The sequence below is a fragment of the Bubalus bubalis genome, chromosome 14 (assembly GCF_019923935.1).
Source record: "Bubalus bubalis isolate 160015118507 breed Murrah chromosome 14, NDDB_SH_1, whole genome shotgun sequence".
Taxonomy (NCBI): domain Eukaryota; kingdom Metazoa; phylum Chordata; class Mammalia; order Artiodactyla; family Bovidae; genus Bubalus; species Bubalus bubalis.
Window position 1 is genome coordinate 12,732,504 of NC_059170.1, and position 24,971 is coordinate 12,757,474.

The following is a 24,971-nucleotide window of genomic DNA, read 5'->3' on the forward strand; positions in this document are numbered from 1 at the left end:
CATTACAATGATCTGTCAAGTGGATGGACGTAATTTAATTAAACATTCCCCTGTGGTTGGATATATTTGGCGCCTCCATGTTTTTAATAAAATAATGCTTCAATGAACATGTTACCGAATAAAGTTTGATTTCTTGGCTTGAATTATGAATTTAGGATTAAATTCCAGAAATTGAAATACTGAATTAAAAGGGATGTAAGTTTAATAGCTCTTAGTACAAATGGCTAAATTACCTTCTCAGGGGATTAGGTTTAGTGATGTTCCTATCAGAAGAGAGGGTCTCATGAAGGGAAAAAAAAAAAAAAAAGATCAGAGCAAAGTTCATCACTGCTGTAATTTGTATTTGCATTTTATTTCTTTTTTATTTTAATTTTTAAATTGTGTTTGCATTTTAAATGTGTTTAAGGTTGACTCTACATTCTCACCTTTAAGTACTTATATTTCCTGCATTTATCTGTCTATATGGTATGGAACTTTTTGATCCATGAAGGCTACCAGCCACATCATTGTTCCCCTCTCCATACTCTTCTGCATCTTGAAGGAACCTACAGGAAGGTTGAAAGTCAGGGTCTTCTTTGCTGAAAGCCTCGGATGCCACGTGACTCATCCAGTGCTTCCCCAAATAGCTCCCTCCTAGGCAACCTGAGTGTCTTGTGGGAGGTGATGCTGGGGTGGGGTTGGGACCTGTGCTCAGCTCCCTTCTCTCTGTTCTCTGTCCAGCTCCATCAATGCCTGAATATGACACAGACACCCCACTGAATGAAACAGACACGACCATCACGGTGATGCTGAAGCCTGCTCAGTCTCGAGGAGCCCCTGTCAGGTGAGGAGGGGTCTTAACCTGACGTTTTCCATTTTCTTTCTCTTCACCATGCGCACCTCCAGCCGAATCATGCCACTGGCAATGCCTGTGGGCAAGACTGCCCAGGAGCAAGGCTTCCTGGAGGGAAAGGATCATCAGCTTCAAGCCCAGTTCAGAGGGCCACTGAGCCAGGAGCCCTCTCTCCCCACCATGGGGCACTGGGACTGGCTTAGTGGGAAGGTGTGGATGGGGATCTGAAGATGGCTGGGAGAGAACTTTCTGGAACAAGCCTATGGTAAATCTATTTAGTCAGGCTGGAGGCCCCGGGAACACAGTATCCCAGCAACATCGCCTTTACACGCCCATCTGCCATTAACAGACATATAGACAGATGCACCAAATGATCAAAATGACCTGCTCAGAAATTTCAAAGGAGGCATGACCTCAGCGCTAGTCCCGTTTATGGCCTTGGTGTTCCACAGGGGACTTGAAGTCAGAGTCATACTACAGATGTGTTAATTAAGAGGCTGGAGTCCCGAGTGTATCTATAGCCCAGGCAGTGACCCCAAGCAAGTCCATGGGCTTCTGGCTGTCAGGAAGGTGGGCACCTCTTTTATATAAGTTACCCTTTATATCGTGGTGGCCAGAAAGTTCATCTGGGTTTTCCATAAGATGTTACTGGCTTTTGCTCAGAGCTCAAGGGACTACAGACCCTTGAAGCCAAGCAGAGTGTTCGGTGGAACAGCTTTCAGATTGGCTCAGTTCAGTTCAGCAAGCATGCATGGAGTATTTTATGTGCCAGGAATGGAACAGAGTACAGGGGATGAAAGCAATCCGTTGATTCCTTCATTAGACGAACATTTCTTGAGCTCTCACTCAGTGCCAGGCCCTGTTTAAGTGCTTGGAACATACCTGTGAACCAGCTGCAAATTACTCATGCTCCAAAGAAAGCTGGACTCTAGCTGGGGAGACAGAAACAGGAAAGCTTAGTTACAGTACAATTTGTGCCTGTGGAGATGCACTTAGGCTCTCAGAGCACAGAAGTCCCAGAGGAGGTGACAGTGAGATATAACTTTGTTGTTCAATCACTAAGTCATGTCTGATTCTTTGTGACCCCAAGGACTGCAGCACGCTAGGCCTTCCTTTCCTACACTTTCTCCCAGAGTTTGCTCAAACTCATGTCCATTGAGTCGGTGATGCCACCCAACCATCTCATCCTCTGTTGTCCCCTTCTCCTCCTGCCCTCAATCTTTCCTGGCATCAGGGTCTTTTCCAGTGAGTAGGCTCTTTGTGTCAGGTGGCCAAAGGATTGGAACTTTAAGAGATATATCTTGAAGGTTGTATGAGATTTAAGCACAGTAAGATGGTCCAGCATGAGCGAAGGCATGGAGTCAAGAGGGAGCCTGATGTCATGGGGAGCGACCAGGAGCAGTTATCTTTGCTGTAGCATAGAGGTCGAGGCAGGAGCTGGGAGCTACTAGAGGGGGCGCTGGAAAGCTACTGAATAGCCACATGCAGAGTCTCTTTTATGATACTGGAGACTGGGAGATCAGCCAAGAGGAGGCTATGGAGATGGTCTAGTTACCTGTTTTCCACCCTGGTCCTACTCCAGAAATTATGGACAGTGGAGCAAATAGAAATCAGTTGCCAGAAATTTGAATTTTCTGCCTGTTCTGTAGACTTTGAACAGTGTCTATGCTAAGTCAGGTGGGTCTTCAGGCCATCAAACAGGTATGTGTAGCATTTGTGAGAGTATAATTTTTGCCTTATATTCCACACATCAGTTGTTCCAGGACTGTCCTAGCTGTGATGAACCAGAGTAGATGGTGGCTTTTTAACATCAGATAAGGATTACCGTACTGTTACTGTAGATTACTGAACTACTGTGTTTCTTCCTGTTATTCTCAAGCAACCTTGTGACTATTTGTCCCCTATGCACTAAGATTGGACTTCCCTGGTGGCTCAGATGGTAACAAATCCATCTGCAATGCAGGAGACCTGGGCTCAATCCCTGGGTCAGGAAGATCTCTTGGAGAAGGAAATGGCAACCCACTCCAGTATTCTTACCTGGAGAATTCCATAGACAGAGGAGCCTGGTGGGCTTCAGTCCATGGGGTTGCAAAGAGTCGGACATGACAGAGGGACTAACACTTTCACTTTCATGCACTGAGATATCACTAAACTTTAATTCAGTCGCTCAGTCGTGTCCGACTCTTTGCGACCCCATGAATCGCAGCACGCCAGGCCTCCCTGTCCATCACCAACTCCCGGAGTTCACTCAGACTCACGTCCATCGAGTCAGTGATGCCATCCAGCCATCTCATCCTCTGTCGTCCCCTTCTCCTCCTGCCCCCAATCCCTCCCAGCATCAGGGTCTTTTCCAATGAGTCAACACTTCGCATGAGGTGGCCCAAGTACTGGAGTTTCAGCTTTAGCATCATTCCTTCCAAAGAAATCCCTGGGCTGATCTCCTTCAGAATGGACTGGTTGGATCTCTTTACAGTCCAAGGGACTCTCAAGAGTCTTCTCCAACACCACAGTTCAAAAGCATCCATTCTTCGGCACTCAGCCTTCTTCACAGTCCAACTCTCACATCCATACATGACCACAGGAAAAACCACAGCCTTGACTAGCTGGACCTTTGTTGGCAAAGTAATGTCTCTGCTTTTGAATATTACTAAACTGGTTCACCCAAAAAATTAGGGTGAACCTCATTGGTTCATTGATCCCTAATGTGGGACCACTAGGTCCCACATGTGCTAAGTCACTTCAGTCGTGTCCAACTGTTTGCACGCTTATGAACCATAGTCTTCCAGGCTCTTCTGTCCATGGGCTTCTCCAGGCAAGCATACTAGAGTAGGTTCTAGTATCTTTGCGATCTCCAGGGGATCTTTGCGACCCAGGGATTGAACCCACATCTCTTACGTCTCCTATTATGCAGGCAGATCTTTACCATTGAGCTGCTGGGGAAGCCCTTGAGAGCCCACATTTTCAAGTTGGAAGAGCTGGCTAGCTTCCATTTGATGAGCACACACACTGGCTGTGTGCCCGTCACTGCACATAAACTGTCTGCCTCCTCACAGCACTGCAGTTATAGCTTCCCCATTTTGCAGATATGGAAACTGAGATACACAGAAACCAAGAGCATTGACCCAGCCATGAAACACGTAAGTGGTGCAGGCAGCCTTCAAACCCAGTCAGCCACCCCTAAGCCAGCACTCAGTCAGTCTAGCCATACCACCTCCCTAGGAGAAAAGTCATACGTGATGTATTTTAGTGACATTTCCATTGGAAAAAAAATTAAAATAAATGTCACTGCTCAGAGGGCAATGCCTGGTGTCTGGAAAAGTCTGGCTGCTTTTCTTCTTAAGCTCTAGATCACTGAGGGTGGCTCAACACTCATTTTCTGGAATTATTTTCAGACTCTTGCTTGGGCATTTGCCAAGAAGGGAAGAGACTAATCCGTGCCAGCCAGCGAGGCTTTCAGGACAACCGTGGTGACAGCAGAAGCGGTATCACATAGAAGTCAGCTACCTTAATCCTGTGTCACCTTGAACTCTGGGCACTAGAATGCCCCTGTGGGAGGCGGTCGACCATTAAGTCATTTAACAAATATTTTTTGAGCAGGAACTGAGCTAAGCCCTGAAGATATAGCAGGAAACAAGACAGACATATACCTGTCCTCTAGAATCTTTGTTGCTGTTCAGTCACCAAGTCATGTCTGACTCTTGCGACCCCATGGACTGCAGCACACCATGCTTCCCTCTCCTTCACCATCTCCTGGAGTTTGCTCAGACTCATGTCCATTGCTCAGACTGATGCCATCCAACCGTCTCATCTCCTGTCACTCCCTTCTCCTCCCACCCTCAATTTCTCCCAGCATCAGGGTCCTTCCCAATGAGTCAGTTCTTCACATCAGGTGGCCAAAGTATTGGAGCTTCAGCTTCAGCATCAGTCCTTCCAATGAATATTCAGGACTGATTTCCTTTAGGATGGACTGGTTTGATCTTCTTGCTGTCCAAGGAACTTTCAAGATTCTCTCGAACCACAATTCAAAAGCATCAGTTCTTTGCACTCAGCCTTCTTTATGGCCCAGCTCTCATATCTGTACACGACTACTGGAAAAACCATAGCGTTGACTAGATGGACTTTTGTCGGCAAAGTGATAACTCAACTTTTTAATACATTGTCTAGGTTTGTCATAGCTTGAGTCTTACCATCTGTTGAATATGCATGTGAATGGGGCAGGGAGGCATTGAGGAAGAAAGGAAACAGAATAACGAAACCAGCAAAGCAAGATAACTTGAAGCCAGTAAGGACAGTGACTATATTGGTTGAGAGAAGGAATAGTCAGGCTGGAGAGATGAGCACAAACCAGGCAAGTGGACCAGCATGGAGTCCTGCAGGCCAGGAGAAGCAGGAGCCTTGAGAAAACAGCCAAGGCAGTCTGTGACCCCTGGACACAAAGAGCTCTCTAGATGCATTGGGTCAAGGATGCCCAGAATCATGTTTTATATTAATAGCTAATAGTGCCTGTAATTCCTTCGTAGCATCTGATTGTCACTTAGCCAGTGAGTAAGCTGTGTGGGAAATGCCATCTCCATTTCAGAGGGGAAGCTAAAGACTAAGATATTAAGTGACTGGCCCAAGGTCAGGGACCTAGCTTCCTGCCTCTGAGTTTGTTGCTCCACCAGGAAGTTCTGAGTTTTCCCCCTAGCTGGGATGTCAGGTGATGACAGGGTGACCTTCTGGTGGGGTTGCTGTGGAGTGAACCTCCACCAACTAGGGAGTGAGGGGTGGACAAGACAGTTCTGATTGTGTGCAGTAATTGATGAAGCCCGGCATGACTCTGAGTGGAGAGCCTTCCTGTTCTCCAGCAGACTCATACCTGAGCCTCAGCCTCCAGGCGACCCCCAGGTAGGCTGTTCTTCGTCCTTCTGCCAGTGATGCTCTGATCCTGGCTGAACCAAACTCCAGCCCCTGGTGAACTGTCTGCTGCCCCATGCGTGAACCCATACGGCTCTGACTCTGTCTGATAGGACTGAGCATGGCAGGGTAGGGGGCGCGGATTGGGAAAGGAAGGATTGCCACTGGGGGCTCCCGCACCCTCATCCCTCCAGCCAAACCATCTTGGCAGCCTTGGCCTATTTTTCTAACATTCCGCAATGGAGATTTATTGCTTTTGCATTGCTTTCCCCAGGCCTTCAAAGATTTATTGGTTTTTAAGTGACAGAATCCCAGAATTGCTTAAAAGATCAATCAAATAGTGACTAGAATCTAATATTCAGCTCCAGCTCGCACACGCCGAGCCTTCTTCCCTCACGCCCTGCCTGTCGCGCTGATGTATCTGTAGTAACCTTCATGAGAAAGTAACTTGGCCGTGAATTAATCACCCATAATGCAGTCCCGGAAGGGATGCCCAGGGCTGAGCCCCCGGTTCTGGAGCAGACCCTCCTCTGGATCCCCAGCTGGCTTCCTGAGAGCTGTCCTCCACACTCTCACCCTCCACTGTATCCTTCCTGTCCCATCACTCACTGGGACCCACCCACTCAGCTTCTGCATCAGCTTTTTTTGGAACTTCTTTACCGGGGATTGAACCCACATACCCACTGCAGTGGAAGCATGGAGTCTTAGCCACTGGCCTGCCAGGAATCAGCTTCGGGATTAGCTCTTTCTCCTCCCTCTGCCACTGTCCACCCTGCTCTCCTGACCTGCCAGGGCGGCTTTCTGGTCTGCCTGTCATAAGTTCCTCTTCCTTCAGTCCATCCCCTGCAGGGTTTTTGAACTGGTCCTTTAGAAGCACAAATTTCCTGCTTAAAATTCTTAAATGGGTCACTGGCTTCCTACCGCATTAAGTTCAAGCTTCTTAGTACAGAATTCAAGACCCATCCAAATCTGTTTCTAACCTTTTCTGGCTCTGTTTCCTCTTACTCTGTCCCTTTAACGGGCTTTACTCAGCCATGCCGTGTATGCTTCCTTCATCATTCTTTCATGAGCTTTTAATTATGTTATGCATTTGCTTGTATATTTTATTTGGTTTACTTTCTTACATGCCCCTCACTAGACTGTGAGCTCCAGGAAGCCGAGAAGTTTGACACTAATAGATCCCTTCCTGGAACAGGGTCTCACTTTAGTAGGTACTCCAGAAAAGAGAGAGAGGGAGAAAAAGAGAGAAAGGAAGGGTTGGGAGGGTGGGGTATGGGTAAAGAGAGAGACAGAAAAAGAAAGGAAGGAAGGTTAAATTCAGCAACTTGGGTGATAGCTGGCAGAGGCCGGGTACTGGAATGGTGGAGATGCACTTCACAGGCCCTGCTTTTACTGTGTGAGGGCACAGTCCAGAACAACTGCCTGTGATAACGCAGATGCCCTGTGTTTACTGTCTGATAGACAGTACTAGCTACACGTGACTGTTAAGCACTTGAAATAGGACTAGTGAAACCAAGGAACTGATTTTTAAAAATTTTTATTTGAATTAAAGAGTCATATATGCTAGCATTTGGATGTGCCACTCTATAGGGAAGACAAACAGAAAAGGAAAAAGCGCAGATAAGCCTGTGTATCTGGTCAGTGGTTTCCATGAGAGTTCAGAGCAGAGCCTTCCATCATTGGCTCCATGAGCCCAGTTGAGAGGAGGGCTTCCTGGAGGCTGTGTTGCCTGAGAACTGCCAGACGAGGGGGAATTTGACTCAGGAGGAATGGTGTGTACAGGAGCTGAGGTAGAGCAGATGCATGTTAGGTTCAGGGAATGTTGGGCCAGGGCACAGAGATGGGAATGAGGCAAAGAAGTGGGCAAGAGCCAGGTAAGGTCTTCATTTGGGGTTTAGACGTTATCTTGAAGGGTATGGGGAACACTGGCAGGAAGATGCTCAAGTTTTTGTCCTTCTCTAAGCAGTCAAGCCCTTCTCTGTTCCATTGTCTCTGCCGATCATGGCATCCCCACCTCCCCAACACCCAGGTCAGATCTGCCGCATCCAGGACCATCTCGCATCCTGCTGCAGGATATACCAGCCCCACCTTGGGTTCGCATGCTGCCTGGCCCCTCCTCGGTCAGGGACTTGCATTTTCAGTTTCTACCAGCCTGTGACCTCTTTGGGGGCAGAAACTGGGTCCCACAGGCTCAGACCTGAGATCTCATGCTCTTCCTACCACAGCTGACATCCCAGATGGAGACACTGGTGCAGCAGAAGCTCCTGGAATCAGATCCCCTCATGCGATTGACTTATTTCATGGCTTAGGGTCAGATTTTGAATTTCTCTGATTCAAGCTGCTTGTTGGTAGAATGAGAATACCCATATCACAGATTGTTTTAAAGGTCAAATAAGCTGAAGTGCATAAAGTGCCATTGGTAGTTGTTCAGTTTGCTCCTGGGGTTGACCCAGCTGTTGAGACAAGTGGTGGCTGCCTGCCCTGGGTCGGCCATGGCAGGATTATTCTCTGAGCCCTGCTACAGTTGATGCCTGGGTGCCCTCTAACACTATATATGATTCACTGCAGGCTTGTGCTGGTGGGCCTGTGACATGTCAGGGAGTGTGCAGTGGTCTCCAGAGGTGTCACAAAATCCTCAAAATGATTCTCAAAAATGGATTCTCAGTTCTGAGAGCCTTTCAGAAACACCAAATCAATCAGACAGGGCTAGGAGGTCTCAACTACCGAAGGGCCAGCAAAACGAGGGCCAAGAGCAGTGCCCTCAGCTTGGAGGAGAGGCCGCTCAGTGTTGTGAAATCAAAGTGAGCAGATCCACAGCCCCCTCAGGAAGGGGTGTGGGGGCTCCCTGAGCTGAAAAGTGAAAGTGCTAGTCACTCAGCTGTGTCTGACTTTTTTCAACCCCATGGATTATAGCCACCAGGCTTCTCTGTCCATGGAATTCTCCAGGCAAAAGTACTGGAGTATTCTTGCCATTTCCTTCTCCAGGGTATCTTCTCGACCCAGGGATCAAACCCATGTCTCCCTCATCGCAGGCAGATTCTTTACCATCTGAGCCACCAGGGAAGCATGAGCAGAGACCTTATAAATACTAGGACCAGGGTGGGGACACGGAGTCAAAAACCATGCAGGAGAGATGAGACCAGATCCTGGGAGATGAATGGGGTTTATCTGTTAACTCATCTGTTTATCAGTTCATCAACTAATTAAGCAATAACCATCTACTTTGGATTTCAACAAAAAACCACATGCCAGACCCTGTGCTAGGCACCAGAGACCCAGAAATGAGCAAAACAGGCCCACCAACTGCTGACATTCCAAGGGCAGATGCAACTCTGAACTAACAGTGCCACTGACACTCTCAACAGACTGTTATCAGCTGTAGCTGAGTCTTACAGGGTCCATGTCACCCCACCCTCCCTCCTCTGATTTCAGCCGACTGAGCTGGGTAGTTCCACGCAGTTATAGGATCCCATCTCCAGCATCAACACCCACCCTTTGTTGACATCCTTTTGCCACAGTTCCTTCTCCAGAGTCCCATGGATCTGGTTTAGCCAGAGCAAGCAGGTTCAGCTCAGGAATGCAAGTGATTTAATGTTATTGATGCCTCATGCTACAACTTCTGAAGTTCTGTGCTCCTTGGAGCTCGGTAACAAGAGAAGCCACCTCAATGAGAAGCCCATACAGTGCAACTAGAAAGACCCAGTGCAGCCAAAACAATAAAAAATGAAGGTGATGGAGATACAGTTGTTGAGGAGGTAGAATGGGTGAGCCTCGGCGATGACTTCTCTCTGGGGCAGGGGACAGGTATGAAGAAAAAGACGCTGTCCAGGATGGCTCCCAGGTTTCTGGATTGGTTAAATGGATGGATCATGGTGCCATTCTCTGAGATGAGGAACAAAGAGGGAGGGAAAGGTCTGTGAGGGACCTGAATGGGGGAGTCAGAAACCACTTGGGCAAGGACAGGCTGGGACTTGAGGCATGGTCCAGGCAACCTTGGAGGGGTCTGGACCAATTGGGGACCTCTGGGGGACCTCCTCCAAGGTCACTGGGACTTGCGGCTCACTTTCCTGGGCTACTTGAGGCGTAGTGCCCAAGGGCAGGGCTGTAGCTTGGAGGGTCAGAAGTAGGGCACACTGAATACTGGGAGCCAGTGTCATGTGGCCAGTGGCTTCTAAGGTCATTGCAGGCTCTCTTCACTGCGTGATGAAAACCCATAATCCAGCTGCCTTTGACAGGTACAGCTCCTTAAGACTAGAGATTCTGAAATACACACTGATGAGCTACAGGGCGAACAGGAGTTCCAGCCAGCTTTTAAAGAAGAAGACTTATTGAGAAGTAAAGGAAACAACTGCCAAATTTCCTCTAGGATTCCTTTAATAACTGTGAAGCCCAGAGTGGGATCACGTGACGCAACCACAGGAGGGTTTTGCCAGTCTGTGGAGCTGCAGCGAGCAACACTGGCATCATTACCATCTGATTCTCAGACACCAGCATGCGATGGCATCCTATTAGGGAGGGGAAATGAAAATTTGGAGGATTTATTAACATGGGGCAGCCTGAGGAGTTCACGAGTCCCTGTCCACGTTGGTAGAGATGAGAAACCACAGTTACATTTAGAAGCTCTTTCTCTAAACATCATTTGGTTCACTGAGTTCCCTGCTCTCTGGGCCGCCTCCACCAGGGCCTGGAGATGAGGAGTCCTACGTACAATGTGGGGGGATGGGAAAGAAGCATTCCCCGCAAAGCTGTGAGATTGAGTTCTGCACATAATACCACTTGTTGTCAAGTCTCACAGCCTGCTGGGATTTCATCACACCAGATTGGGAAAGAGCAGGAGCCACATACAAGAAGCAATGACCAGAAATAAGGAAAAAGGGGATAAATGCTGCTGCAGAGTTATTTCCGATGGGGCTGCCCCACACTCTGAATATGACGGCTAATGGAACATGGAACTGCGATTAAAGAGACTCGTAACAACTATTAATGAAACCGCCAAGGAGGCTCCGAGTGTAACCCAGAGCTGCACTCAGAACAGTCATCCAGGAAAACAAAAGGGACAAAAAGGTGCGACTCGAATAGCTGAGTTGAGTTTGCATTCACCTTAGCGCATCCTGATTGCATCGCAGCTCTTCTTTGATCAGCTCCTCCCCTGCCCAGCTCCCCCTACCCACCCCCCAACCCCCGAACGGCCCAGCTTACCAAGAATGAATTGGCTCTGGTGTTACAGGGTTCTGAATCAGTTTCCTTAGGCTCAAACCAAAGAGGAAAGACAGGTGTTTCAGGAGGAATATTTTAAATGGAGCAGGAGCAGTTGCTGGAACATGAAGCACGAAGGAGTGTTCTATTTTGGACCGTATGCCATCTGGAGAGATGGAAGCAGAGACTGTTACTGGCGTGAGGGAAAGGAGAGTGTGGTTGTCATGTTCACCTCCTACCACAGGCACTATTTAAATTCCCCCAGAACTGGAGTGCTGGAGAGGCCTTGGAGCAGGGGGCTTGGATTTGGGAATCATTAACATCCAGGTGATATTTAAAGCATGGGAGGAGTGGAGAGCTTATCTAGGGGGATTGTAGACTGTAAGAAATGAGGAACAAGACAGAACTCTGTGAAACTCTATCCAGGTACCACCCTGGAGATGGAGAAGGACTGGTCAAACACGCAGAAGAAAAGTCAGAGCAGAGTTAAAACATGAAAGCCAAAGGAAGACTCATTTGAAGAAAAGAGACGATTGACATTTTATGATTTGATTTTGTCTAAGTCACAGCGGTTTCCAGTCATTTTGGCACCAGGAACCAGCTTCACGGAAGACAGTTTTTCCATGGACCAGTAAGGTGGGATGGTTTGGGGATGATGTGAATGTCATGTGCATTACACTTACTGTACACTTTATATCCGTTATTGGTTTATCAGGTCCACTTCAGATCATCAGACAGTAGATCCTGGGGGTTGGGGACCCCTGCTCTAAGAGATCCAGTCAGTTTTTACGGTAGAAAAAGAAGAAAGACACATAGCTTGACCCAGGACCATGGGAAAAGGAAGATGATGATATCAACAAAAGTGCTTAAAAATGGACCATATGGTCCAGGCTTGATTAAAAATGCCTATGCAGGTAGCTGTGCCAATGATGAAAGTACTGAATGCCAGATGACCTCAGTACTATTGAGAATCTGTGCCAAGGGTCCAAAGCTGGGAGAGGCTGGAAAGACAAGAAGTGATATTTAGATGGACATATACACACTACTATATGTAAAATAGGTAACTAATAAGGACCTACTGTGTAGCATGGGAAAACTCTACTCAATACTCTATAATGGCCTAGATGGGAAAAGGTTCTAAAAAAGAGTGGATATATGGATATATATAACAGATTCATCACTGACTCAATGGACATGAGTTTGCGCAAGCTCCAGGAGATGGTGAAGGACAGGGACACCTGGTGTGCTGCAGTCCATGGGGTCTCAAAGAGTCAGGTATGACTGAACAACAACAGTTTCACCTTGCTGTACCCCTGAAACTAACACAACATAGTAAATCAACTATAGTCCAATAAAAAATTTTTTTAAAGAATTGATACTTAGAGAATAAGATAATCGAAGTTTCAATAATGGAACCCTGCTGTGGGATGAAGTGGCTTTGAGTCTGACTGTTGGCAGTCACATTAGATAGATGGTAATGGATTCAAGGTGAAGCCAAGTATTTTCAAGAACAAAGAGATCAGGCTATGGAGGGCACAGCTATCTAAGTAGATATAGTTCTTCTGACACTAAACCTCCCACCCAGGGGAACTGGTGAGACCCTTCCAGAAGTGACTCTGCATGCTGCCTTCTCCTGGGTCTCACTTGTTCTCCAGCCTGTTTTCTGCTGACCTTCACTTCTCACTGTCCTGGTCCCTGTGACAGTTGGTACCACTGCTTTGTCTCAGATCTTGCGCAGCTGATGAGTGATGGCTCTCAGTTTCTCTACCTGCAGTCACCCAAAGGTCAGACTTTCAAGTCAGCCTCCATCAGGTGCATCTCTATAGTCCCGTCTCCTGATGCTCTTCTGAGCTAGTGCATGGACCTGTGCCATGTTAGAATCCAGGGAGGTTTTCTCTCATCCACAAAGCTTTCTGCTCAGTACTTGCTCCTGCTGCCTGCAGCTGCTCAGAGTTGCCTCCTCTTGGCAGCAGTAAGAGGGGTGATCCTGAAAGCCCTGGCTTTTTAGTAGGACTGGAACTATTTAAAGGTTAGAGTCTCCACCATGAGGTAGAAGAAATTTGTACTTATCCCCTTTCACAGTGCAGCCCATCCTTTCCTTGCCTGGCTGCTGAGGGTTTTCTGTTCAGTGCATTTCCACTTGGGTGTAGGCTCACTAAGCAATTTATAAAGGTTATAAATGTATTAAGTAAATATTCTTGGCCAGAGCAGGGAGTAGCAATAGGACAAGGAGGAATCAAGGGCCAGGGTTCAGACCTACACAGCCCAGCACCATAGCCAAAGCTCCATGAGGCTATTGAAATTTAAATTAGTTTGAAGTAAATTAAAACTTCAGTTCGTTAGTTGCACTATCCACATTTCAAGTCCTCAGTAGCCAGATGTGGCTAGCAGTTACCGTATTGAGCAGCATTTCCATTATCACAGAAAATTCTCTTTGACTGTAGACTTGCTGTAGACTCTGGGAGGGCTGGTAAAAATAGGTCAGGGCCCATATTTGGTTTCAGACAGGCTATTATATTAATGTAGGCATTTGAGACCATTGGTAAAGGCCAGGAATCCTGTCATAAGAAATACAAAATATAATGGGGGCTTAGAAGGCAGAAAATATGTCTCCCCGAAAGCCAGAGGGGACCTTTGACTGGGCTTCCTTGCTGCTACGACCCTGATCTACTAAACTGGACTTCCCAAATTCCACTGCATCACTCTGGCCTGGGAATAAAGTCTGGGGAATGGTTTAAGCCCAGTTTTCAAACTTTATTGACTAGAAGACTCACCTGGAGAGCTGGTAAACATGAAGATCCTTGCCCATCCCTAGTGGTAATGAAATTAGACCCGAGAATCAGTGTTTTGAACAAGCTCCCCGGTGATGATGATTCCGCTGGTCGTGAACCACAACTTGAGTACCATCGGTTTAGCGTAGCCCCAGGTATGGACAAAAGGGACTGTACAGGAAACCAAATACTTTCTTCTCTGGTACCAGTATTTGTTCAATGTGATAATACAGAGAAACAGTTGTTTTGCATTTTACTATAGAGTTGCCCCTGTGGGTTTTACCGCTTTTGGAACTCTTATGTCCTTTTTGGTGTATATTTCAGCATGAAGATAATCAGTTTTCGCTTATAAGAGCTGAACTAGGATTTCTGCCGGCTTACTTCTCAATCTCTGTCCACCGGGGGCTCAAAACACACCCCTGTTTTCTTATGATGATGACAATGACTGGTGTCTGAAATACATGTTGTGTTGTTGCATGCTGATAGCATATCTGAATATATCACTTCTGTACAGATATTGGGGCTTAGGTAGAAAATGGTTGTTGGGTAAGACTGAGCATCAGTATCAGAACAAATCTGTATTCTTTCTCAGAAGGCTAGAGCAGCCTGGGAGAAACAAATCCATTTCCAACTTTCACTCTATAAAAAGTTCCATATTTTCTCAGATCAGACAAAATATATTGAGTGCCAAAATGCTGCAGCAATACGGACGCGTCCCTCAGCTGGGTTGGAATCTGTATGCATTGTCCCCCCGGGCCAGTTTTGATTATGTTCTTTTTCCTTTTATTGCAGTCAGCAAATCTGAATTTGCTATTGTGGGGAGAGCAAGAAGAAGAGGGAAAAAAAATGAAGGTTTTTAACCTTCAGAAAGTTCAGAGGTTCAGTCTGAATAAGCACAAAAACTTTTCAGTGTGCTTCTGAATTCCTTGAATTTGCAGAACTGCTCAGAATCCCAGGAGAACTACCTTGCACGTAGGATTCAGGCCCCGCTTTGTAGCTAAAAGGCAGAGCTGCAGTTATGAGAGAGGAGCAGAATTAGGGAAAGAGGGAAGGGGAATCAGAGGGGGGAAAAAAAAAAAGAGTTTGGTCCCCATCCAGGCTAAGTTTCAGCCTATTCAGTTTCTTCAATTCAAAGCCATCTGCTTCCCACGACTCTCGGATAACGTCTCCCCTGCCAGGACACCCTGTTCCTGCTTAATTGAAATTAGTTTCCAAGAATAGTTGTCCAATGCAGTTTCCAGTGGGGTAACTGTTTTGAAAGTCACAATAGGAGTCGAAGCTTTGGGATGCAGATGTCCACACATGAGCCAGATGTTTGAAAGGCATCACATGGTCTACAGCAGCCTTCACATTTCCAAAGCCAGGAGCTCTCTCAGTGGCCTCTGCCACTCGCAAATGGCTCCTTTGAAACTGCCACCATCTCTCCATCAGGGACCTGTAATCCCACAAGTGTGAAGGGAAACAATCACTTTGATTCAGGTTTAGAGCCATGCGTTTCCCAGGCTTAATTATACCACAGGTATATAAATTACAGAAACATGTTAATGCTCCCATGATTAAAATTATAGAGTGCCTAATTGAAAAAGCATAAACTGAATTGAAGAATTCCTAATTATAGTTTGCTTTGAGGTGTTAATTTCCTCCATAACGAATGTGTAATTTCTTGGAACCTAAACAGGTAGCCTCTTGCATCAGCATGTAGGCTGCAGACAGATGGGATAAGGTTGATTTTTCAGTTCAGAAAGTTGACAAAGGAGGCTTGGTTCAGGCGGAGAGGATTGAAAGGGAGCTTGGGAAGGACGTAGAACTAGTGAAGGCCATAAACCAAGGTGCGCCTTGTGGACATTGGGACCAAGGACTGATGAGGAGCCCCTAGAAAAATTTTTCCACCTGCTTTTCTCTTTCCAGAGTCTCAACTTTCATCCTAGTTAGTTTTAGTAATTTTTGTGCCTGCAAGACAGTGATTCTTAAAATTTGGTCCGGACCAATGGTAATATCTGGGAATTTGTTAGAAATGCAAATACTAGGCCCTGCCCCCAATCTATTGAGTCAGGAGCTCTGTGGATGGAGCACAGATGGCTGTGTTTTAACGAGACCTCCAGAAGATTCTGATTCATGCTAGAGTCTGGGGAGCACAATTCTGAATGGGTCCCAGATAGCCCAAGTCACATCCAGCTGAGCTTTCTTGGGCTCCTTCTCTGGATCAGAAGCTGTGATTGGTGGCTTCCCAAGCATCATTTCATTCTATATTCTTAACATCACACTGGAGTAGGAAAAAAATGCTCCTTCTTTCACAGGTGAGAACATTGAGATCCAGAGAAGTTGGCTTGTCCAGCTCATATTATCTTTGAGAGCTGGAGGCCTTGCCTGTAAGCTCTGATGGAGACTCGGATGCATCATGCTGGCCATTTCTTTCATTGTTGTGACATAGTTTCCATTCATATCTTTACTGATTGGTGCGTTTTCTAAGCACTATAGAGCTGGAGGCTGAACCGCTGCTGAGAATGGCTTCTAGGTGAGCCACAACTTTGCTAACGTTGAGTCTGACTGTAACAAGACAAGGAAGGGGCTCCTAAGTATTGGGTTGGCCAGAAGGTTAGCTTGAGTTTTTCCATAAAATGTTACAGAAAACCCTCAATAAAAGTTTTTGGTCAAGTCAATATTTGTAAAAATTGCTATTAATGGCATAGATTGTTAGGATGCATTCTTCCTGAACAGTGATGTGAATTCTAAGTATAAAAGGCCACAGCTCAAAAAGATACTCCTTGAATTATGGCAGGAACTCTCCTTGCATAATGACCCAAACAGCTGTGAGCCCCCTATTAGTTACTTTGGGGACCCGATGAGTAAGATGCACTCTATCTCCATCTCCTCTGTCCAGACATATTGGTTTTCTCAGGTTTCTGTTTTCTAGTCTAAACAAAATAGGTCAGAGACCTATTCTGTGTGTGTGTGTGTGTGTGTGTGTGTGTGTGTGTATTTGCATTGTCAGAGGTTTTAACCAATCCACAGCCATCTGAAACAATAAACTTATGTTCCTGGTTTATAACACTCTATCAGGTTTTTGCACAATTCTTAACCATTCCCATACAGTTGAAAATTTGGGTCATTTTTAGTTATTTGTTGTTATAAATAACCCAGCAATAAATATATTTATTTGTGCTTTTCTTTTGGTATTGTATCTTTAAATAGGAAAAAAAAAACAAAACCCAGAAGTGGAATTACTGAAATAAATAAAATGGAACTAAAATGTATTGAGTGCCTACACTTATATGCCAGGCACTGACAGCCAATTCATATATATTAACCTTTTTCATTCTTTAATTAAAAAACCTCAAAGTAACAAGCACACATAGCTGGGAAATCAAATAATCAAACCATTCTCTGCTCCACATTTTTCAACCCCCTAGTCGTATGCCCCATAGGCAACTGCATTTTAATTCTTTGCTATTTCTTCTGGGAATTGGCAATGTCACTACATAATGTGCTATTCTAAAGTTATTGATTACAGACATTATCTATTTACTTCCCACTATTATAGAAGAGAATTTGGCTGTCTTGAATCATCCAGCTTCCCAATGTAGTTAGACTCCTGGTTTTAGTTAAATAAATACACAGTAGCTAATTTTATCATTCTAAAAGCAGACTTCAGTGCCAAGTGATATACAATTTTTATTATAGTATTATATAATTAACTACAAGCTTACTATGTACTCGACACTATTTTAAGTCCTTTACCCAGATCAATTCAGTTAATTCTCATCAGAACTCTATGAGGTAACAACATATAGTATCCCTGTTTTAAGATGGGAAACTGAAGCACTGAAAGATTAAGTCACTTTCCAAGGTCATCCAGCTAGGAAGTTGCTAATTTGGGATTTGAACATGACCTCTGACTCCAAAGCCTGACTCTTAACCATTATGCTATACTACCTCTCATCACTCTTCCTATTTTGTACAATTAAAAAAAAATTCATTATAGAAGGTACTAGTATTCTATTTTGCACAAGCAATAGCTTTATTATTCTATTAATACATTTTCTTTCACAGAGCTCTACCATTTCAGATTTATTATTACTCTTTTTTCTTTGATTTTCTTGTTGTTTTGTTGGTGGTGGTGGTGGTGGTGGTCATGTTGTTATATGCCAGCCTTGTTTAGCACTTGTTTAAAATTTCAGCAATCATGATTTTTCCTTTGAAGAGCTATTTACTGTTGTCTGATTTTTTTTTCCCCTCATAGCAGCAATTCTTGCTTATGGAAGCAATCATTTCTTTTCTGAGGATGATGTTTTGATTTGGAGAGTAATAAAGGTTTTGTTGACTCCTACGTTATCTCTGTTTCCTCTGGAGTCATTTTTTCCTGATTTGAATTGACTACTCTCATTCACGTTGGGACATTTCTCACCTAGTTGATGAGTCTTGGTAATCCATGTTTAAAAGTAAGGTGTTGTAGAAGTTGAATGGAAGTGATGTTTTGGGGAGCGAAGACTTTCAAACTCTCCAGAGCTGAAGCCTCCTGTCTCCTTCCAGAGGGGTAGGAGTTAGATATATAGAGGCCCATGTTCCAGGGTTTGATGGTTTCAGGCATAGACTCTTGATCAAGACCCTTGTTTTCAGCCCCACATTTCATTTTCACACCATCCCTGTTTTGTTGCTGCGAAACTGAAATCTCACTTGAGATCCACTGGACAAATCACCTCCATTTTTGTTCACATCTGTGTATAATTTGACTTTCCATATCCTGCCACGACAGATACTTCTCTTCTGACCTGTATTAGTCTTCCAGAATTTTTGTGAAAACTCTCATCCACTAATAACCCCTCTTCTGTTCTTTAGTTCCTTGTGGATTTATATGCTTTTTCGTCTTTTACTGTCATGTTAGTGGGCTCTTAGGAGAGAGAGTAGGTAAACAGAGTGCATTAAATCACTTACATTATTATCTAATCCAGTTCTCACAGTAGTCATTTATGGAACATTATCACTGTCTTTGGATTTCCAATATTATTTAAATATTTAAAGGGAGGTCATACAACTGGTAAGATTCAGAGCCAAAATTCAAATCTGATGCAGATTTTTAGAATCTATACTCTTTCTACTTCCAGGTCATAAAAGTGTTTATAAATCTTGAAAGCCATTGCCAAATTATTTCCCCAATTTGGTGAATCAATTTATAGTGCTTCTGGAAGTATATAATCCTACCAGTTCTACCATAACGTCACCAAGATGCCATATTATAATTATGTTTACTTTTATAATTCAGTGGGTTTTAAATGGGGACATATTATCATTTTTATTTGAATTTTTAGTATTCTGGCAAGGCAGAATTTTTCGCATGTTTTATACTGTTTACATTTCTTTTTCATGAGTTAACTTCTTAACATTCTTTTCCCATTTACCTACAGAAGTGATAGTGGTTCTCAACCAGAGTTAGTATTGCCCCAGAGCCAACGTCTGGAGATACCTTTGGCTGTTACAGCTTGGAACTGGGGTCTGCTACTGGCATCTATTTAGTAAGTGAAGAGAGCCTCAGATGCTAAATATCCTACCGTGTGCAGGACAGCCCCTACAACAAAGGTCATCCAGCTAAAATTCTAATACTGCCAAGATTGAGAAACCCTTGAGGATCTTGATAGCACTTCTATTTTTAATTTTTTTTATAATGCATGATTAGATCAGAGATTCTCAATCTTTTTAGCTTCAAGATCCCTTTACATTATTAAAAAATTAAGATCCCTGAGAGCTTTTTGGATTTGTCTATTGATATCATTGTGCTGTATTAGAAATTAAAGTTACATTTTAAACATCATAATTTTTAAAATAGTAGTAAACTCATTACATATTAATATAAACAATGTATCCATATTTTAAAACAAATTAGGGAGAAGAAGTGCATTTTTTCACATTTTTGCCAGTATTTTTTAGTATTTTTAAGACCAACTTGTAGACGATGAGTAGATTTTATACTTTTAAGACTGGCTTATAGAAGATAACTAGATTCTCATATCAATTATGTATCAATTTATGTTTCCTATTGAATGGATATTTTATCTTGGACTTTATTCTTGATATTTAGTCCTTATTTTGTAATTTTATGCATTGGTCAGCTAAAAAAATTCACTGAATTATATCTTCTAAATTTTATCTTCTAAATGTTGACACATTTCATTATATAATATCAAAGCATTTTATTTGCTAATATCACCACCAAATCTCATCAGTAAAGTTTTTAAGTATTGGGAACCTGCTAAATTCACAGGGACAGATAACAAGTTTTCCAAATTATTATTTTCAGCTACAGCTCAGTTATAAACAAATACCATCGGTTTCCCTTAAAATGACACATAAACTTCATTTATTTTGGAGAAGATGTTTATCAAATATCCAAATGTGAAAAACCGTAATTTTTTAGTCATTCTTTCAAGAAACAACAACCAAAAAAGGTGCTTCATTTAAAATATGGCTAGTTTAGCACGTAACTCAAACAGTCACAGAAATGAGTTTTCCTTACGAAGCCATTGCACTTCAGTAAACAGATGACATGATTTAGGCTTACTTCCTGTTGTGTCACAAGAATATTAAAAAGCCATGTACTCAAGCCTTGAACATTTTTCCTGCTTGATCCAGGACATTTTTAGTTAAAACTGGCATTTTTGTTTTTTTAGAGCAAATTTTTATTTGTTGGTGAAGAACACAACGACAAGGCAGTTGGGTGCCACTGCCTTGATTCATGTGAAGGCACCCACTATTGCATTTGCAAATATCAGCAGCGTAGAAAAAGCAAATAAAATCATATACTGTTCAAATCATTTTGATATTGCCACATCACTGAAAGGATCTTAGGGACTTAAGCTTTTGTTCATTTGGGCTTTATTAATATTAACATGCTCTATTAGAAATTAAAGATACATTTTAAACATATAATTTTAAAAAGATAATAGTAGATTCACAGACCATACTTTGAAAACCGCTGAATTAGGTGATAATATTGTATATAAGGATCTCTTTACCTCACATCACAAATTCAGGGCTAGGCTTCCACAGTAGGGTCTCTGAAATGTGTTGTATGTAAGAATATCTTGCAAGTTTGTGCAAAGTTCATATTTCCAAGTCCTACACTGAAAAATTCTTAGTAGGACTCTGGAATTCACAGGTGGTTCTGTTGTTAGATGGAGACCTGGCCCCTACAGTTCTCTGCACATAGGTGATTTTCAGCTCACTGTATTCCTGCAAATAGCCTCATAAATAGGTTACATTTTCTTATAGGAAAAAGCCTTTAATTGGTATTATAATTCTTCTCTAGCATTTATTTGCCCTATCCCCTATCCTATGCCAGTTATTGTGATAAACTTAATGGCTAATTAATAATCATTCTATTTACCTTTTTAGAGCTTAGAAGGGCTTCTTTGAGAACAATTGATTTCAGATGGTCTTATAAAAAAAAGTGCTTAGAGGATTCTCGTCAGTTTCTTTTCCTTAAGCAAATGTCTTTATTGCAAGTAGAGACATCCAAGGCACCCTATTGATTACTCTTTTAAAAACAGCCTCTGTTGCATCTTCCTCTGTGAAAGCATCACTGTGGGTTTTAGTTGTGAAGTTTGGAGACCGACTCCCTGTGGAAGCTAGCCTTGTTCAACTTAATTTTTTTTTCCTTTACTCCTTTCACAACATAAAGCAACTCTGGAAAACAACAATGACATTTCAGCTGAGAACTTGGCAGGAGGGTAAAGGGGTTGCTTCCCAGGACATCTGAGGAAGAAGAAAGTATTGGGAAGCCTGGGGTGAGGAAAACAGCCTGACTTTCCAGCGAGGAAATAAAAAGCTTCAGAATGTTTATTAAAAAAACAGAACAAAATAAAAATGGAAGATTTTTCAGTTCCCCAAAGTGTTTTATTTCACTTTATGGATTTTTCAAAATTTAGTATGTAAATATAGTAACCTAAATTTTTTAAAATGAGAATTCTGGTTCAGCAGCTCTGGCATACATGCTTAGTTGCTTGGTCATGTCCAACTCCATGCAGTCCCATGGACTGTAACCCACCAGGCTCCTCTGTCCTTGGGATTTCCCAGGCAAGGAAACTGAAGTCCGTTTTCCAGGGGGTTCTTCCAAACCCATGATCAAACCTGGGACTCCTGCATTGCAGTCAGATTCTTGACCAGCTGAACCACCAGGAAAGCTGATCCTGCTTGCTGCCTGAGATTCTGCAGTGCTAGCACATTCCTAGGTGATGAGGACGCCACTTGCTCCTGGGCCAATAAGTAACAAGACCTTATAGCATTCTGCTTCTCCTAGCAGTCGTTTGTCTAAACACTGTTTATTAGTTAAGTCTGCTTAAAGTTTTCATTTAAATGAGCCATTAGTATTAGCTATTAAAGCTCGTTGGTCAGTGGTGATTGTAAGTTTTTCTTTATATATTACTGTATATTTGATGGATTAAAATGATACTTTTCAACATGAACCTGGAAAATAACACTTCTGAAGTTAGGTAGGGGTGGAGCATGTTTATTAAAAATTCAAAAGTCACATTCCTCAGCAAGGTAGAAGTGTATTAGGCATAGATCATGCCATGTCACCCATGTGAAGAAATCCATTTGTCAATTAAAAATATGGTACAATTTCATTAAACAATTTCATGAATTGTTTAACAATTCATGAATTAATTAATTCCATTAAACAATTTCATGCCTTAGAATTGCTATGAGCACTAAAGAGAATAAAGAGGATTTTTGCCCAATTCATAGTATACATCAGTAATTATTAGCTTCTTTTCTGTGGCTTTTTGTTTTGTTTTTTAGAGGAATAAAGCTTTATTTTTTTCCCCAGTGGTAAAAAAAATATGCTGCAACTAGTGGTAATCTATTAAACAATTATTTTCAGAGTTATTTCATGTTCTTAATTATCTTTGATCCTCATCACAGTAGTGAGGTAGTGAATATAAGTATAACTTTATCATTTTATTTATTTATTTTATTTTTGGTTACGCTGGGGCTTTGCTGCTGGGCATGGGCCTTCTCTGGTTGCAGAGAGGAGGGGCTACTCTATAGTTGTGTTACATAGGCTTCTTATTGTGATGCCTTTTCTTATTGTGAGCGCAGGCTTTAGGGTGCATGGGCTTTGGTAGTTGTGGCCATGGGCTCAGCAGTTGTGGCTCATGGGCTCTAGAGTGTGGACTCAATAGTTGTACATGGGCTCAGGTGCCTTGCAGCATATGGGGTCTTCCCAAACCAGAGGTGCAACCCCTGTCCCCTGCGTTGGCAGGCAGATTCTTAACCACTGGACTACCAGGGAAGCCCTACCATTTTATTTACCATAAAGTTTAATTTAGATTTGTCACAAAAATAATGTAACCTTATAGAAAGTATATGGAAAAAATTAAAGGAAAACGTCATTGTGATCCATCATAAAATATTAATATTTGGGGTGAATTTTTTTCATATTTCTTTACCAAATTATGTGGAACATAGATTTGAGCCTCCCTTACAAAGTTGCATTCTACTTTTACCTCATATCATAATAACTTATCATTTTAACTAATAACTTATCATTTTAACATAATAATGATGTTTATTAGGTACATATTATTTTATTTCTCCAAATTATTAGAAGATTCGCCCCACATTTCTTGAATACTTCTTACTGTTCTGCTGACTTGTGATTCTGCCTGGGTGTGTTTGTGTGTTTGTGGATATCTCACTATATTCTTGGGCTTCCCAGGTGACATTGGTGGTAAAGAACCCGCCTGCCAATGCAGGAGACATAAGATATGCGGGCTCAATCCCTGGGTTGGGAAGATCCCCTAGAGGAGGGCATGGCAACCCATTCCAGTATTCTTGCCTGGAGAATCCCATGGACAGAGGAGCCTGGCAGGCTACAGTCCATGAGGTTGCAAAGAGGTGGACACAGCTGAAGCACGTTAGCACTCATGCACTATATTCTTGGCTTGCCTTCACTGCTCTATTAGGTGTCTCTCTGTTGATCACTGCATCTGTACCACTCATTTAAGTTACAGTTTTACAAGACATTTTAATATCTGGTCCTCCTAATGATCCTTGTTGTTCCAACTGTTCTTACCTATTTTTACTCTCTTCTGTTCCTCTGTGAAGTTTAAAATAATTTTGTCACTTTGTTCTCTAAATAATCCCCAATAGAATTTAATTTTAATTGATTCAAAACTCTTATTACTTAATCTGAAATGGTTACATGAGCATGAGCTTTTCCACACTGAAAGAGGGCAGGCCTCTTTCCCCTCCCAGTCTTCACTGTTTCTCAGGAAATCTGCATCATTCCTCCATGTAGATGACATCTGGAGCTACTTTGTTAAAATTGTGGTATTTTCTGCTACCTTTCCACCATTATGTTTGCTAACTCGGTTTTTCTGATATTTAGGGGAACCTTGTGTATGTGTGTGTACATGTAATATCCATTTTGTTTGCTGAAACCTCTTGTGAGTTTCTTTAATTAAATTTTAGTATCTGGTTCACCAGTCTAATAATCACATCATCTGTAAATAATTTTATGTCCTCCTTTCCCAGTTGTAATAGCTATTTTTTTGGTTTTATGTTGTGTTGCATTGGGGGCATTGTTCCCAAATGATGCCAATAGTTGACCTGTCTGTGTTATTGCAACCTCCAAGACTTACCCTCCAGTAAATTTTCCCTTTGTGTGATGTTAGTGGTAGGTTTGAAGCAGATATTTTTAAACATCATAATAAAAATATCTCTGTTTCACCCGTTGCCTTTGTGCCTGTTTAAATCAGAAAGGGATGTTAAACTTTATCAAATGCCTTTTCGCCATCTATCCATGTGATCATTTTGGTTTTCTGTTTGGCTTTATTTATATATTATTTTCCTGAATTTTTTTATTACTAATCTGTCTTGTGTACCTGAAGTAAATTATCTGCTTATGGGGAAATGAATTTAATAGCATATTAGAGGAATAATTTGCAACAATTCGAGATGTTCCCCCTCTTTTTCTGTCTTATGTAATTGCTTATATAACATGGGAATTATCAGTTGTTGAAAGATTGAAAGAAATCTTTGGAAAAGCCATCTGGCTCCAGTGTTGTTTATTCTAATTTTCTTTTTATGGAATGCTTAATTAATTTATTGTCATTCTTTTTTGTTTAATAACAAAGGCTTTTCAGATTCTCAAAACAGGTTTTGTCCTATCCCATAAGCATTAAACATCATTGTTCTCATTGTAATAGTTCTAAAGAGTATGAAATTGTGGTTTTGATTTCCTATTTGATATGAGAGTTACTTAGGAAAGTTCTTATTTT

The 24,971-nt window shown here is 42.7% G+C and overlaps 1 protein-coding gene across 12 annotated transcripts in view; it reads left to right on the top strand.

Annotated features, from left to right (window-relative positions):
* PTPRT (protein tyrosine phosphatase receptor type T) overlaps positions 1-24,971 on the top strand; it is a 1,155,381-nt gene that overhangs the window by 870,454 nt on the left and 259,956 nt on the right. For all 12 annotated transcript variants that reach the window (XM_044927640.2, XM_044927642.2, XM_044927641.2 and 9 more), the window contains exon 11: positions 721-823. In XM_044927640.2, coding sequence (XP_044783575.2) covers positions 721-823 — 103 coding nt within the window. The remainder of the gene's footprint in view (positions 1-720; positions 824-24,971) is intronic.